The 13,601-nt window shown below is 41.0% G+C and overlaps 1 protein-coding gene across 1 annotated transcript in view; it reads left to right on the top strand.

The window, feature by feature from the left end:
- LOC148039758 (Cyclophilin-like peptidyl-prolyl cis-trans isomerase family protein) overlaps positions 1-13,601 on the top strand; it is a 109,192-nt gene that overhangs the window by 55,232 nt on the left and 40,359 nt on the right. The window contains exon 2 of the mRNA XM_087693655.1: positions 1,942-1,981. Coding sequence (XP_087549781.1) covers positions 1,942-1,981 — 40 coding nt within the window. The remainder of the gene's footprint in view (positions 1-1,941; positions 1,982-13,601) is intronic.

Below are 13,601 nucleotides of genomic sequence, written 5' to 3'. Positions count from 1 at the left end.
ACTCTGAAGTGATTGAATCAATTAGTAAATGAATGTAAGAGTGTACAAAATGCTGAAGGGTAGAGCAATGATAGTAGATGTTCATCGGAGATGGGTCCTAAGTGTTGTAATCACTAGTCAAAGCTATAGGAGTGTGGAGGAAGGTTGGAAACAGATCCCCCAATGCTGAAATCGGTCAGGCAATAGCAGATGAGGTGTAAGATGATGCAGCGGGGCAGCTGGATGGCAAAATGCAACCGCTGCAACAGTCGCCTGAGTTAGAGCTATATGAGTGTGGAGGAAGGTTGGAAACAGATCGCCCAATGCTGAAATCAGTCACGCAATAGCAGATGAGGCGTAAGATGATGCAGTGGGTCAGCTGGACGGCAAAATGCAAATGCTGCAGCAGTCACTTGATGATGGTAGCATATCGCCTGGCTCATGGAGGTGTAAACGCAGGCAGGGCAGGTGCTGATGATGGCATGTTCTGCTGGTGGCAGGAGTGGAGCAGCAAATGCTGCAGGAGGGGGTCTCCAGATAGTAGGATGATGGCTGAAATCAGGTTGCCTAGGGCTGCAAGGTGACAGGTTGGAGTTGGCAGGGGCTGGACAGCTGGTAAAAGGGAGTTGATGGCTGGAATCTGCAGGGAAAAGTGACAAACCTGCTCACAAAAATAGGGCTGAATGCTGGGTAGCCTCTCTATTTATAGTTGCAAAGGGATCCTCCCAAATTAGGGTTTTGCATGTGGGACATAGAAACTCTCTAGAACTACTCCTCGTTTAATGGCACTTTTGTAATTTACATGTTTTGGGGCTGTTTTAAAGAGCTAATTAGAATGTAATTGGACATAGAAACTCTCTAGAACTGCTCCCCGTTTAATGACACTTTTGGTAATTTACATGTTTTGGGGCTGGTTTAAAGAGCTAATCAGAATGTAATGCTCAACAATTTATGTAATTGTAAATGCCATTCTTGCATTGGTGCTTTGAAGTCGTGATAATATGGCAATGGGAAATCCGAATGAGACAAAATTAAACTTGTGGGTTTGTTAATTTAGTACATATCATAGGCCATACGGGCAAGTCATTTGGGTGCATTGCATTTTGAGTGGGCGGCATATTTTCAACCTGGCCGACCAGCATTTATGATGGCATTTATGGCTGGTTGACATGTTCATTATTTTCTTTTATTTATGTCTGTTTATAGGCCACCTTTGCTCCTAGTTATTATCATTCAGACGTGCACAGTAGATCTTGATGGAGAGAGGGAGTTTGGGAGCACTCTGCTAGCTTCCTACAACCCGTACAGCATGTGGTTGTACACATTCTTGTGCTTTGGTATATTGATTCTGTTTCCCCAGTTCATTATCTCTGAGTTCATGTGTTCTTGTTCTCTTGTTTAGTTCTTTGTGTATACAACAGCTTCATTAGTTTCCTTCTGTTGCTCCACATTTCTCTGACAAGGCACTCACAAAGCGCTACACATTTAATTTAAATGTCAATTTTCTCTATGAACAAGCCTTTCACAGTCATAAAAGACCTTAAAACTTTACTACATAGCCTTATTATCTAACTAGAAAAAACAAGGTTATAAAATGGAGGTCTAAGTCAGCAGTCAATCTTAAAGAGATGATGTCATTGTTTTTCAGAGCTTGGATAAAAACATATGAACCTAAATGCAACTACAAATCAATATAATGAGTGATCTCTCAAGTAAGTGAGGCAGATGATGTGACAAATGAAGCAGCGAAAGGGTAGATTGAAGTGGTAATACGAGAAACAACAAAATAAACCTGACAACTAAAACCTGTACAATTCTTGTGTCTTGTTGAATGTCTTCATTACAGTTTTAGCATTAACTTCTTCTACCACACAACAAGAGCACAATGAGACAAACAATTTGTTAATTGACATGTAAAGGACTAACCAAAAGCTTTTATTTCTGGTTTTTGGGGTTTTGTAGAGATCAAGACCATGATGGCTCCCGGTTTGATTTATTTGAGGTAATATACAGTGAATATTATAAACTTTAATTTCAAATATACATAGTTGGAAAAGCATCCTTCTACCTGTTTGCCTTTGATGTAATAAAAGTGGAGGTAAAATGGGCTAGTTTCCTTCATGTTGATTTACTTGCAGCAGCAAGGAGGTGTAGGATGCTTAACAAGGAAAAGTTTTGAGTCAATGCTTTGCAGGAAAGGGGATTCCAGATGGGAGTGAAAGTGTTGCGGTAGTTCTAGACTCTACTTGAACATGGGAGTGGTTGTACATGCAGTAGTTACTTGCAAGCAGACATGGCACATTAGTGTTTCATGGTTCTTTCAAGCTAATCAATTTGGTCCATTAGGTGTTTGAAACCAGCCTTTCTTCTTGGATAGGGTGGTGATAACCTGATTTAAGAGTTAATTACAGCAATAAATAAATGCACATAAAATGAGATACACACTTTACCATAACATTCTTGGACAGTAGACTCCTTGTTGGCCCCAAAATTGGCGCCCCTTGCGGTATTTCTTTAGCTTCATTCAATTGGAAGGAGTACAACTTGAGATTCTTCAATCTCCTCTTGTTAACCAATTGCTCTTGCTGTCATAAATGACCAACAAGCCTTTTGGGTCATTTACCCCTTGATTCATCTAGTTCTTCTCCAATTTGACCCTTGGCTGGCCAAATGTTGTCCCAAATCAATTCGGGATGGGTTGGCTCCTGAAATCCCTTGATAATCTTCAATTATCAGCTGTTGATTTCAGAACCTTGAGCCTTCAATCTTTGGCACGGATCCCAAGGTGGTTGCCAAACCCTAATTTCTGCTGTAAATTAGGGTTTACTGCAGAAATTACAGATCAACCCACCAAAAATGGCTGAGATCTCCTCTGAATGGCTAAGAATTGCTGAGAATGGCTGAGCATAGGCTGAAGGAGATGAGAGAATGCTGTAGAGAGAGAAAATTCTGAGATTTGTCGTGAAGAACTGATCAAAATCTGCTGCTGCCCTGCTGTACCAGCCCCAAACGGATGCACCAACAATAATAGGAGCATCAGAGACTGTGATCTTCAGGAAAAAGTGCATCAGCAGCAATTGCCAGCTTCCCAAGGTCAAGAATATGCAATCTCCATCACCAAAATGGTCTCCAATGGCTGGAAAATGGTCCCAAAAGCTGGTAGTAACAATCCAACACCTCTTTCCAACAGCTCCAAAATGAAAAAACGAGATTTCCCTCCCCCTTCAGCCCTATTTAGCCTTTCCCCCACTTGCATGGGAAAGGTTTGCCAAGTGGTAGCTTTCTTAATCCATTTCCAGTAATTTCCAGCCATTTAATTAAGTTTTAGAATTAGTTAATTCTGAAAATTAATTCAGCCCTTAATCCATGCCCAGAAAATTGACCTTGCCCATCCAAAAATTAATTGGTTAGGCCATTTGCAACCCAAAGTGGTCCCATGCATTAATTGACCCTTGGACAAGCATTAATCCATTAATTAATGCCTAGTCCCTAGTGTCACCACTGACACTTAATGGCCAATTAATGGTCCTACGGACAAATTGACACCAAAATTCACCTAGAATCTAACAAGTGTCATTTGACACCCATCTTTTTCACAGGGTCCTTGGGCCTTCAACTGTAAAAAAAAGTAGCTTGCACCTCACATGTGCATCTTTTAACTGCACATTTGATTAATCCTTTAATCAAATGTCAATTAAACATAAGCAAAGCATCAAATTTTCACGTCCTCGTGACAGTGTTGTTGAAGTATTCAACAATTGAGGAACAATATAGGTTAGAGAATGTATGGAACATTGGTGGGGGCCAGTTGGGTATGCATTTTTGAAGTAGGATTTTAGACATCTTTAATAGTTATGACCATTTATGAGATTGAGAATTAGTTGATGTGATGAAAGCATTTGGTGCTAGTCTATGAACTCAGCACTTGTTTGAGGTACTTATATATGGAATGCAGAGCAATATAATGATTGATAAGCTTTGACTAGCCCTTATGTCTCCATGAATCCAACATTCAATGGATGCCCAAATGAAAGAGCATGTGTTCAATAAATAAGAACCTATCCAAGAAAGCAGGTTTTATGAACCAAATGCTGCAGATTCAGAACAGCTTTTTGGAAGTATTCCTAATACATAATATGAAAGAGCATATGTTGAACAAACGAGAACATATTTGTTTTGATGGACAGACCTCACATTCAGAGGTCATTGAACTAAAAGTGGAACTCCAAGGCAAAGTTCTACTCAGATGGTAGTTTGGGTTGGTAGAAGGCTGGTAGAAGGCTCATCTAGTGTCCAAGGGATATTTCAGCAGGTGAGCATTTATTTGCACAGAAACCCTTGCTCCTACATTATGTATGATTACCATTAGGTTGGCCCTTCCTCTTGCTTATAGATATTGGTGGCCTATTTACCCAATTCGATATCTAGAGTGTGGGGGTGAGACTCAAGGAGCCCAAGAGATTCAACTTTTCTTGACATGAATAGTGTGCCTACTACTAATCTAAGGTCCTTGATTGCCTGAAATATGTTAGTTGCAGCTGTTATCAGAGGGTCGACTCATTCTTCATTTGCTAGGATTCATGTGCAGCCAGTTGGATGTGAACCTCCATTTGTATCTGGTTGATTCTGTTTTATGTTTCAGTATTCTTTATGAGGATGTTTTGATATTCATGGGTTTCTATGTTGCCAAGCTGATTGATGTGATGTATCAACTTTACACCAGCTTTGAGATGGTTGACTTAGGGTAGCTTCATTTTGCATAGAGATCACACATGATGAGCATGGGATCTTTCTTTCCATGAAAATGTGTTGTACTTGTACTGAGTTCTTTTCTACTTATGGTACATTTGTATTATTCCATAGATGTTTGGCCACTTCTATCCTAGCCAATACTAGGCTGGACATTTCTTTTTTATCCACATCTGACTTGAGTTTTGTACCTCCCTTTATTAGATTCGTTGGCAGCAGCATGCAAATGCCTCATGATTGTAGATGTATACTTCTCTTGGCTCTTGATACCATGGAGGCCCTAATATATAGGGTTCCTTAACATCTAGATTGGGCCGATCATTTTTATACTAAGTGTTCACATGGAGGATGGTGCTTCACTCTCTGCTTAAGACTTATCTATTGGTCTAGCAAGAAGCAGCCTGTAGTTGTATGATCATTAATAGAGATATCTATTGATCTAGCAAGAAGCATCCTAGGCCCTATAGTGGTATGATCATTAATAGAGATAGCATACCAGACGATATTAACCTAGGGCTATTGAAACCAGCCTTCCTTTTCGGGAAAGAGTGGTAGACCCCTGAATTACACTGATTGCAGCAAGCAATAATTGTATAAAATAAATAAGAATTAAATGCGGGAGTCCTAAGCTTTCTGAAATAGACATATGGGACTGAAAACTTAGCACTTCACCACTTTGGGCTAAATTGCCCTCAATAAAGAGAAATGCAAGCTGACAGTGATTGGCCAAAAAAACATTGGTGCCCCTTGTGGTACTTCTTTTCACATTAATCTTAGAAATTGTTTACAAATGAATAGGTTGAAGCTTTGAGAAATGGGAGGTCCACGCCAAAACTCAAGGAATACATCCGACCTCCTTCAACTGAGATCTCAAGGAACACGTCTGACTTTCTACCACTGAAGTATTCGAATCCTTACCAAATCAAGCTGAGTTCCACACGATTTGGCACCAATTGTTGTTCTCTGTAATGGGTTACTCTATTCGCCCCTTTATTTGACTGCTCAGGGAGTGCAAGTTGAGTCTTCTAGAACTGCATGCAAATTGGCCCCATTGTAGACCACTATGTCTCATGGATTCTGCTGTCCACTAATCTAATTTACATTGGCAACCTTCACTGGTCATTGAGGCATATATGCATCCCAACACAGCGATGCAAACCGTAATCCTTGTTTGGTTAGACTGGGATCAGCAAATTCCCAACAACATTTCAAGTCTAGAATTGAGGCTTGAATCAGCAATTCCCTTCACTTGATTGCACACACATCAAGCATAGAGGAGAGAGAACAAGGGAGAAAAATTTGAGTTTGTGCCCAGAAATCTCCCTAAAAACAGGTCGCCAGCATCCAGATTAAATACAGCATCAAATGATGTTTCCAGCCCTTGACACAACTTGAGATTAGGTCGTATACAGCTGGTTAAGGTTTCCTTACTGCTTCCTGCTCCAGATTGTCCAACCGAACAGGTTGCCTGTTGTTGATTGGTGCTCAGCTTCTCTCCTTGTCTCCAGAACTGATCTCTCCACCCTCCAAACTGCCTAGAATGGCCCTCTCTAGCTGTGCATGACTCCCAAATATCGCTGCATGCCAAGTGTCAAGCATAGAGGAGAGAGAACAAGGGAGAGAGAAAAATTTGAGTTTCTGCCCAGAAATTTCCCTAAAAACAGGTTGCCAGCATCCAGTACCCCATTAAATGCTGTCCCAAACATTAAATACAGCATCAAATGATGTTGCCATCCCTCGACACAGCTTGAGATCAGGTCGCATACAGCTGGTTAAGGTTTCTCTACTGATTCCTGCTCCAGATTGTCCAACCGAACAGGTTGCCTGTTGCTGATTGGTGCTGACCTGCTCTCCTTGTCTCCAGAACTGATCTCTTCACCCTCCAAACTGCCTAGAATGGCCCTCTCCAGCTGTGCATGGCTCCCAAATATGGCTGCATGCCAAATGTCAAACTTGCCCATGCAAAACTCAGCCTATGTAACTGAATTATCAGCCGATAATAATTCAATTAAATGGAAAATACACGGCCTTGCCCAAACTTTGGTCACTGGCCAACCTCAATTTTAAATTCTGAACCCTTTGAACATGAGTGTTGAAACTTTCTACAAACCTTAGTTAGAGACATTTAATGATTTAATTCCTTAATCCCCATGACACCATAAGGATAAAGCCAATAAAGTCCTAATGTGAGAGTGTCAATCAATAGAACGGAAGAAGGTACTTGATCATTATGAACTGCACGCTGAGGGACATAAAAAAGAATAGGAAAGTCAAGTAGCAATTGGAGATGGAAAGAATGTTCTTCATAATGCTTGGCACAAAGGCATCCTACAATGTCATGGAAGTGCTAGAAATAGTAGTAACTTGCACATTACCATGCCTTCAATTGCATTAGAGGCATTGTTTGCACATATGACTATGTTCCCTTAGGTACATGAGAAATAGATGAGAATAATTCTGGAGAAGTGACGTGCTTAGAAGTACCATGAGAAATAGATGAGAATAATTCTGGAGAAGTGACGTGCTTAGAAGTACCATGGTCAAAATACCAAAAGCCGCATTAATGAGAGAAAAACAAGCATCATGAATAGAAGGATTATACTAGCACTCCATAAAGAAAGTATATTCCCTGTGCTTGGCGAGATCGGCAGTCTCGCTGGTGGGAGCAAGACAGGGACTCTTCCTCCTTCTCCAATGCAATGTGCTTATGACATACAATGATGTTTTGCCTTGTCTTTTGATAGTAATTGCAGCTCTTGGGTTGGTTGAAGATACCTTGTGAAGGGGTGGAAGAGGATGGATTAGTATGGGAAGGTATCTTGGACAAGTTGAAGAGGAATGAATGATGAACATGTTAGCAGATATGTTAGTTCAATTTGAGTATGTGCATGTGATCTAGTAGGCTAGGTCACCAGGATATTATCCTATGTATTTAGGCATTTTACTTGGCTTTATTTTGGCATTCTATGCTAGCGGACTTGTTGCCATTTATGGCATTATTTTGGCCTATTTATTTAGGCTCCTTTCCCACACTTTGTCATTCATAGGTCCTTGTTGGAGAGAGGAGTCAATGCTAGTGTGCCTTCACAGCTAGTGACTCACATTAGCTTTGTATTGTCTCATGACTTGGCATATGGATTCGATTTTCGAGTCTTCTTTTGAGTTCTCTTCTTTTGCAATGTCCTTCCTTTCTCTTTGTGTAACCAGCCTATCTTCTCGGATAGGGTGGTTTAACCTGATTATGCACTTAATTACAGCAATCAGCAAATGAACATAAATTGAAATGCTCACTTTACCTTCATAAACTTGGACAGTGGACACCCTGTTGGCCCCAAAACTAGCGTCCCTTTCAGTATTTCTTTAATTTCAATTGCTAATGGATAAATTACAAGCCGAGATTTCACGATCTCCTTGGCTGATTCAAAAGCCCCTTGCTGTTCCAATAATCAACAAAGCATTCGGGCAAATTGCCCCTTGATTTTCACCCAGGACTTGCTTTAATGGAATCCCAATTGGTCAAATGTTGCCCCAAATTCACAATAGATGGGCTGGTATCTTAAATCCTCACAATTCCACGAATTTCCGATGTTGATTTCAGTGTACAATGCCTTTGATTGATGTCACGGGTTCCAAGGTGGCTGCTAAACCCTAATTACTGCTGTAATTTAGGGTTTACAGCAGTAAACTCTCTGTTGTCCACCAAATTTGGCTGTACTCTGCTACCAATGGCTGAGAATTACTGAGAATGCTTGAGTATAGACTGGAGGAGATGAGAGAATGCTGTAGAGAGAGAGAAAATCAGCTGAAATGTATCTTTTGATTCGTAGCTCTGATGACAAATCTGATGGCACCAACAGCTTCAAAAGGGGGGTAAAACATCGGCTCGGTTGGCGAGCCCTCCTCTTCTACCGCCTCCTCTCTTGAGGCGGAGGAGAAAACCTGCTGCCCCCTGTCCTGTTGCGGCTCGCAATCAGTCGTCGTCGCCTCTCAGAGACAAATCTGATTACCTCCTCTCCCTTCACCAAGCTCAGAATGGTAGCAATTCAGCTTCCACCACCCTCCACAGCCTTCTCCCTAGTTGCATGGAAAAGTTTTGCCAAGTGGCAGCCTTCCTAATGCATTTTCAGCTATTAAATTTATTTTTCAGAATTAATTAATTCTAAAAATTAATTTCAGCCCTTTTGACCATGCCCAAAATTAAGCAGACCCATCTATAATGAAATTGGCTAGGCCATTTGCAACTTGGAGTGGTTCCCAACCTCTGTTGACCCTTAGACTAGCAGTAATTAATTAATTAATGCTAGTTCCTAGTGTCACCATTAACACTTAATGGCCAAACAATTGTCCTAGGATCCAATCTGGCACCAATTGACCACCAAAACCCAGTTGGCATAACTTAACCCGACTTTTGGCTTTAACACCCACTGCATCCTCGGGGTTCTTGGCCCGTTCCCGTGAAATAACTGCCATGTGTATCACGTGCTAAACAACCTTGCACATTTGATTAATAACTTAATCAAATGCTTAGCAAGATTAAAGCATCTCAAAATTTCACGTCCCCGGGATAGACGTCCCCCTTGAAAACCTTGCAATCGTCCTCGATTGAACTGCATTGGGCCAAAGCAAAAGTATATTGCACTGGAATTTCAATTTGGCATGACAGTCACCACAACATTGGCCACTGTTGTCGAACTATTGCATATGCGCAAAACTTATTGAAAATTTCCAGCCAGCAAAACATAATAGAAAACTGAAAAACAATCCAAAACTGTTGCTAGAAACCATTGGATGCATCCATAACTCATGTTTTTCAACCGTTCTGACTTCAAAACCACAGTAAAGCATATTCTCAGCATAAACCATGGCTGAAACTGTCCATGACATTCGTTACATGCGGCTGTCCATGGAATCAATTGTAAACCCTTAAAAACTGAGCATGACCTGATCATAAACTGATCATGGACTGATATGAGAACTGATCACAAATGGCTGCAAATGTGACTCCAATCTGATCACAAGCTGATGGTAAAAAAAACTGATCAGAAACTGATGCAAAAACTGATGCGAAACTGATCCCAAAGTGATCATAAACGGTTCTCAAACTGATCAAAAACTAAGCTGAAACTAATCAGAAATTGATCTCAAAATTGAGGCAAAAGCTCATGACAAACTGGTCCAAAAAACTCATGCATAAGTATAGTCTCAGAGCCGTGGTAACAACCATACTCATATACATGTATCTCACAGTGACTAGTACACCGAGTAGTGATCTCATGGTAGACATACTATCAACACAGTACCTTGGATGCATGCTGAATATATCCGAGATCCACTACATATGAGAGTTGTCCAAAACTGGTGGAGTGGAAGTGCTACCTCCTCCTTAAGCATCAGGCAATGCTCCGGACCCCTGCTTTGCTGAACCTAAGTAAGCCCGATCCAAAGTCGGCTCTAACTGAAAGGCATTGAGATAAAGTTGCAACAATTGAGGATGGTCTGCCAAGTCATCCTCTTCCATCCATTTTGCATCCATTGGTGAATAGTTTTGAAACTTCACCAAATATCTTATGGAAACTTTAAAAGCAATTGCAAAGAGTATCACAACGTGATGGCATTTTTCAGTCTTGCATGGCTGTTTTTGACAAGTAGTAGCCTTTCCAAATGGTTTTTTCAGCATTATTCATAATTAAATATTAATTTTCAGTCTTTAAATACTGAAAATTAATCTTATAATTATTTTGGTGCCCTGAAAAATAATCTAAGTGGCCACTAGTTCAATTGGCTAGGCAACTTCCATTCCCGAGTGTCTTAGTGCGATTTTTGACTATCAGATTGGCATTAGGTACCATTAAATGCCACTTCCCTAGCGTCACCATTTAACACTTATGGCCAAATGAATGACCTTTGTCAACAACTGGCACCAAATACCACCAAGCACCTGTGTGGCATAACTTATTGCAACCTTTGCCTTGGACATCGTGTGATTTTCTCGCGTCTCGAGCTCGTAAATTTACTCTAACCCCAGTTACACCTCTTATGTGCAACATTTACTTAACCATGTGATTAAAAATTAATCCACATGTTAAGTGAGGTTTCAAAAATATATGTCCTCATGATACTCGGTGCCAAGCATACCATAGATTCTTCGTAACAAGAGCATGCCAAATCATGCATGCCCACATTGGCTAATTTGTGTCATTAAGCTTGTCGTTGCCCCTAGGCGTGCCCAATAAATAATTATTATTGCAGGCCATGAGTACAAAATAGCAATAAAAAAATAATTTTCAAATGAAGAGAGGGAAAATAAATCCTAGAATAATGGTGAACTACATCTAGAAGTGTTGTTGGCTGCTTTGGTGGAGTTGAATAATATGAAAATATTTTTTCTCTTGTTTTTTTGCTAAAGAGAAAGGAAAATATGTTGAAAATAATTTTGTGAAATAAAATATTACTTGAATAAGGCTGTGTTTAGCAATATGTTGAAGTTAGAAATAAATGGTTGAGGATGCTATAATTATGAGAACAACAGCAACATTTTAGAAGATTTGCCCAAAAATAGTACCCAAAACGACAAAATTTTCTCCAATGTTGGGAGAAATGGAGACTAGTGTACCAAGTAATATTGTTGTATACATTGAGACCAATAGAGGTGATTTAAGACAAAAGCTCCAAATATCGGGTTGCTTGGGTGTGTATTCGAGCAAAAACTCCAAATTTTTGATAAAGATTGAAGCAGAATTGATGAATTTTGAAGGAAATTTTACCAAAATAGAGTTGAATGCTTGGAGATTGAAGAGAAATTTGAAGCAGTAACCCCTCTCTCCCCATCATTTTATATTTCACCAATACTTGCCATGGATGGGTATCTCTCCCATCAAACTTGTGGATTTGAGGTTTTACATCAACATAGGCCATGATAGGAAGGTCTTATTGCTTGCGCAAGGCAATGGCAATGTCTAATCCTTTACAAAGTAGGCAATAAGAGTGGAAGCAAATAATATGATGCTTAAATCAAATAAGTAACAGGTTGAAAGTGATTTAAAATCTAATTTGAAAATTAGCAAGATAACATTTGGAGAGTAGTGACATGGTCTATGTGTTTATAGTTTTACATATAGCCTTATAGTGTCACTTAGTTAGATAAGCACTTAATGACCATACTAAAATGCTAAATGGAGTCCATATCTTAGACTTAACATTCAGATTTCTGATTAACATCACAAGCAATGATTGAGAAAATGTAGCATTAGTGCTTACAAGCACTCATTCCATAGTTTATGCCTCACTTAAGATGTGAGATGTTGGTCTATTGATGGACTTAATGATGTCTACTAACTGTGTCTAGTCCTGAGATGGAGCTTCCAAATCTACAATGCACTCAAGAGAAGTTTAACCAGTGATTAGAATCATTGCTAGTATTAACCTAGATGATTAAGATTGTAAGAAGTGAGGTTGAAGCTTTTTGGCTATGGCTGCCATGAAGACTGACAGTTAGGGTTTCACTTAGTGTGAGTAGTAGAGAAGGAATTTAGGGGCCACAAATGCCCCATGATAGTTGATGGGATTGCGCCTTCTACATGTTGCATCAATTGATGAAATGTGATGCTATCAGAAACTGCACCGTTTTAAGAAAAGTGACAATGTTGCCCTTGTGCGTGGCCAATGTCAAGGTTTGAAGTGATGAGATGTTGTGCCTAAGATGGGAAAGAAGTCTCTAGAAGAGACCATGAGTTGAAATGCTTTTCTTTGGCCACACCAACTCCTCCAAGGTCTGCAGGTCCATAACTTTTTTTTGCAAGTAAAAAGTGGCTAAATATTTTACTCAGAAGGCTGATTACAATGGGGTGCTCATGCTCAATAGACTAGCTGGAGCTGATGCAAATCACAAATACATAATGTATACAAGTCTCTTAAGGTGGTTTGGGGGGGATGGGAGCAAGAAGCCACGGAGGGGGGGTATATCACCTTCTAGGGCTACTTGCGTGCATCATGAAGAACATGTCCTAGCCACCCCAAATGCGCAAAAAGTGAAAACGGAGCTCCTGAAGACGAGCTCAAGACTCGCCATGTACTTGGTCCCACCGACTGCGGAGGGAGTGGATGATGGAAGTCCAAAGCTCTGCCAAAGTCGCATGTAGTGAAAGATACTCCTTGCCAAAAACCTCCTTACATCGTGCCTTCCAGATGTGCCATCCTGTAAGACTCCCTACGAACTCCCATACGTTTGAGCGGTCTGCTGTGGGCTCCAACACTTGGCAGCTAGGTAAAGTCTCCAAACCGACCACTGCGCAAGACTCAACCTCAATGATAAAGATTGTGTCCTGCATTCCGGGCTCATACAAAAGGTGATAGCCCTGGCTGATTGCCTGTTAGCAAAAGGCCCCCCACGAGATGCATCCAAGGTTGGGTGCCACACGACGGAGAATACGGCAGGCTCCTCTCCATATGAGCTGTGCCGCCTTGCAAGACCAAAGGCAGTGCTTTGGGGTTTCCAAGTGTTGATGTGGGAAGTGCTTACACCCTCCATCCTACTGCATTTGGGCCAGCCAACTCCCAACCGCCAAACCTCCATGTGCCAAAAGCCAAAGGAAATACGACACCCTCCTCGGCCTCTAGCTTTCCCAAAGACGGAAGGCATCCGTGATGCTGTGCTTGGCCTAGTATCTGCTATGCGAAGGTCCCCAATCCGTGTTTTGTTGCATTAGTATATGTCTACCAATCCTGGTTGTGTACTCGAAAAACCTTAGTGGCTTCTTGGCGAGTGCAGTGGCGGGCCATAACCACTCTCGGGGGTCCCACTCTAGCTCATCAAGTGGCCTGCTCTCCCATATCCGGAGGCGCCACTCTTGGAACTCCTCCCAGAGCACATAAGG

Source organism: Lygodium microphyllum, chromosome 2 (genome assembly GCF_053477565.2).
Source record: "Lygodium microphyllum isolate KBCC chromosome 2, Lygodium_microphyllum_v1.1.10, whole genome shotgun sequence".
Lineage (NCBI taxonomy): Eukaryota > Viridiplantae > Streptophyta > Polypodiopsida > Schizaeales > Lygodiaceae > Lygodium > Lygodium microphyllum.
Note: the sequence above shows the minus strand (reverse complement) of the source record. Positions and strands in the feature narration are given on the sequence as shown.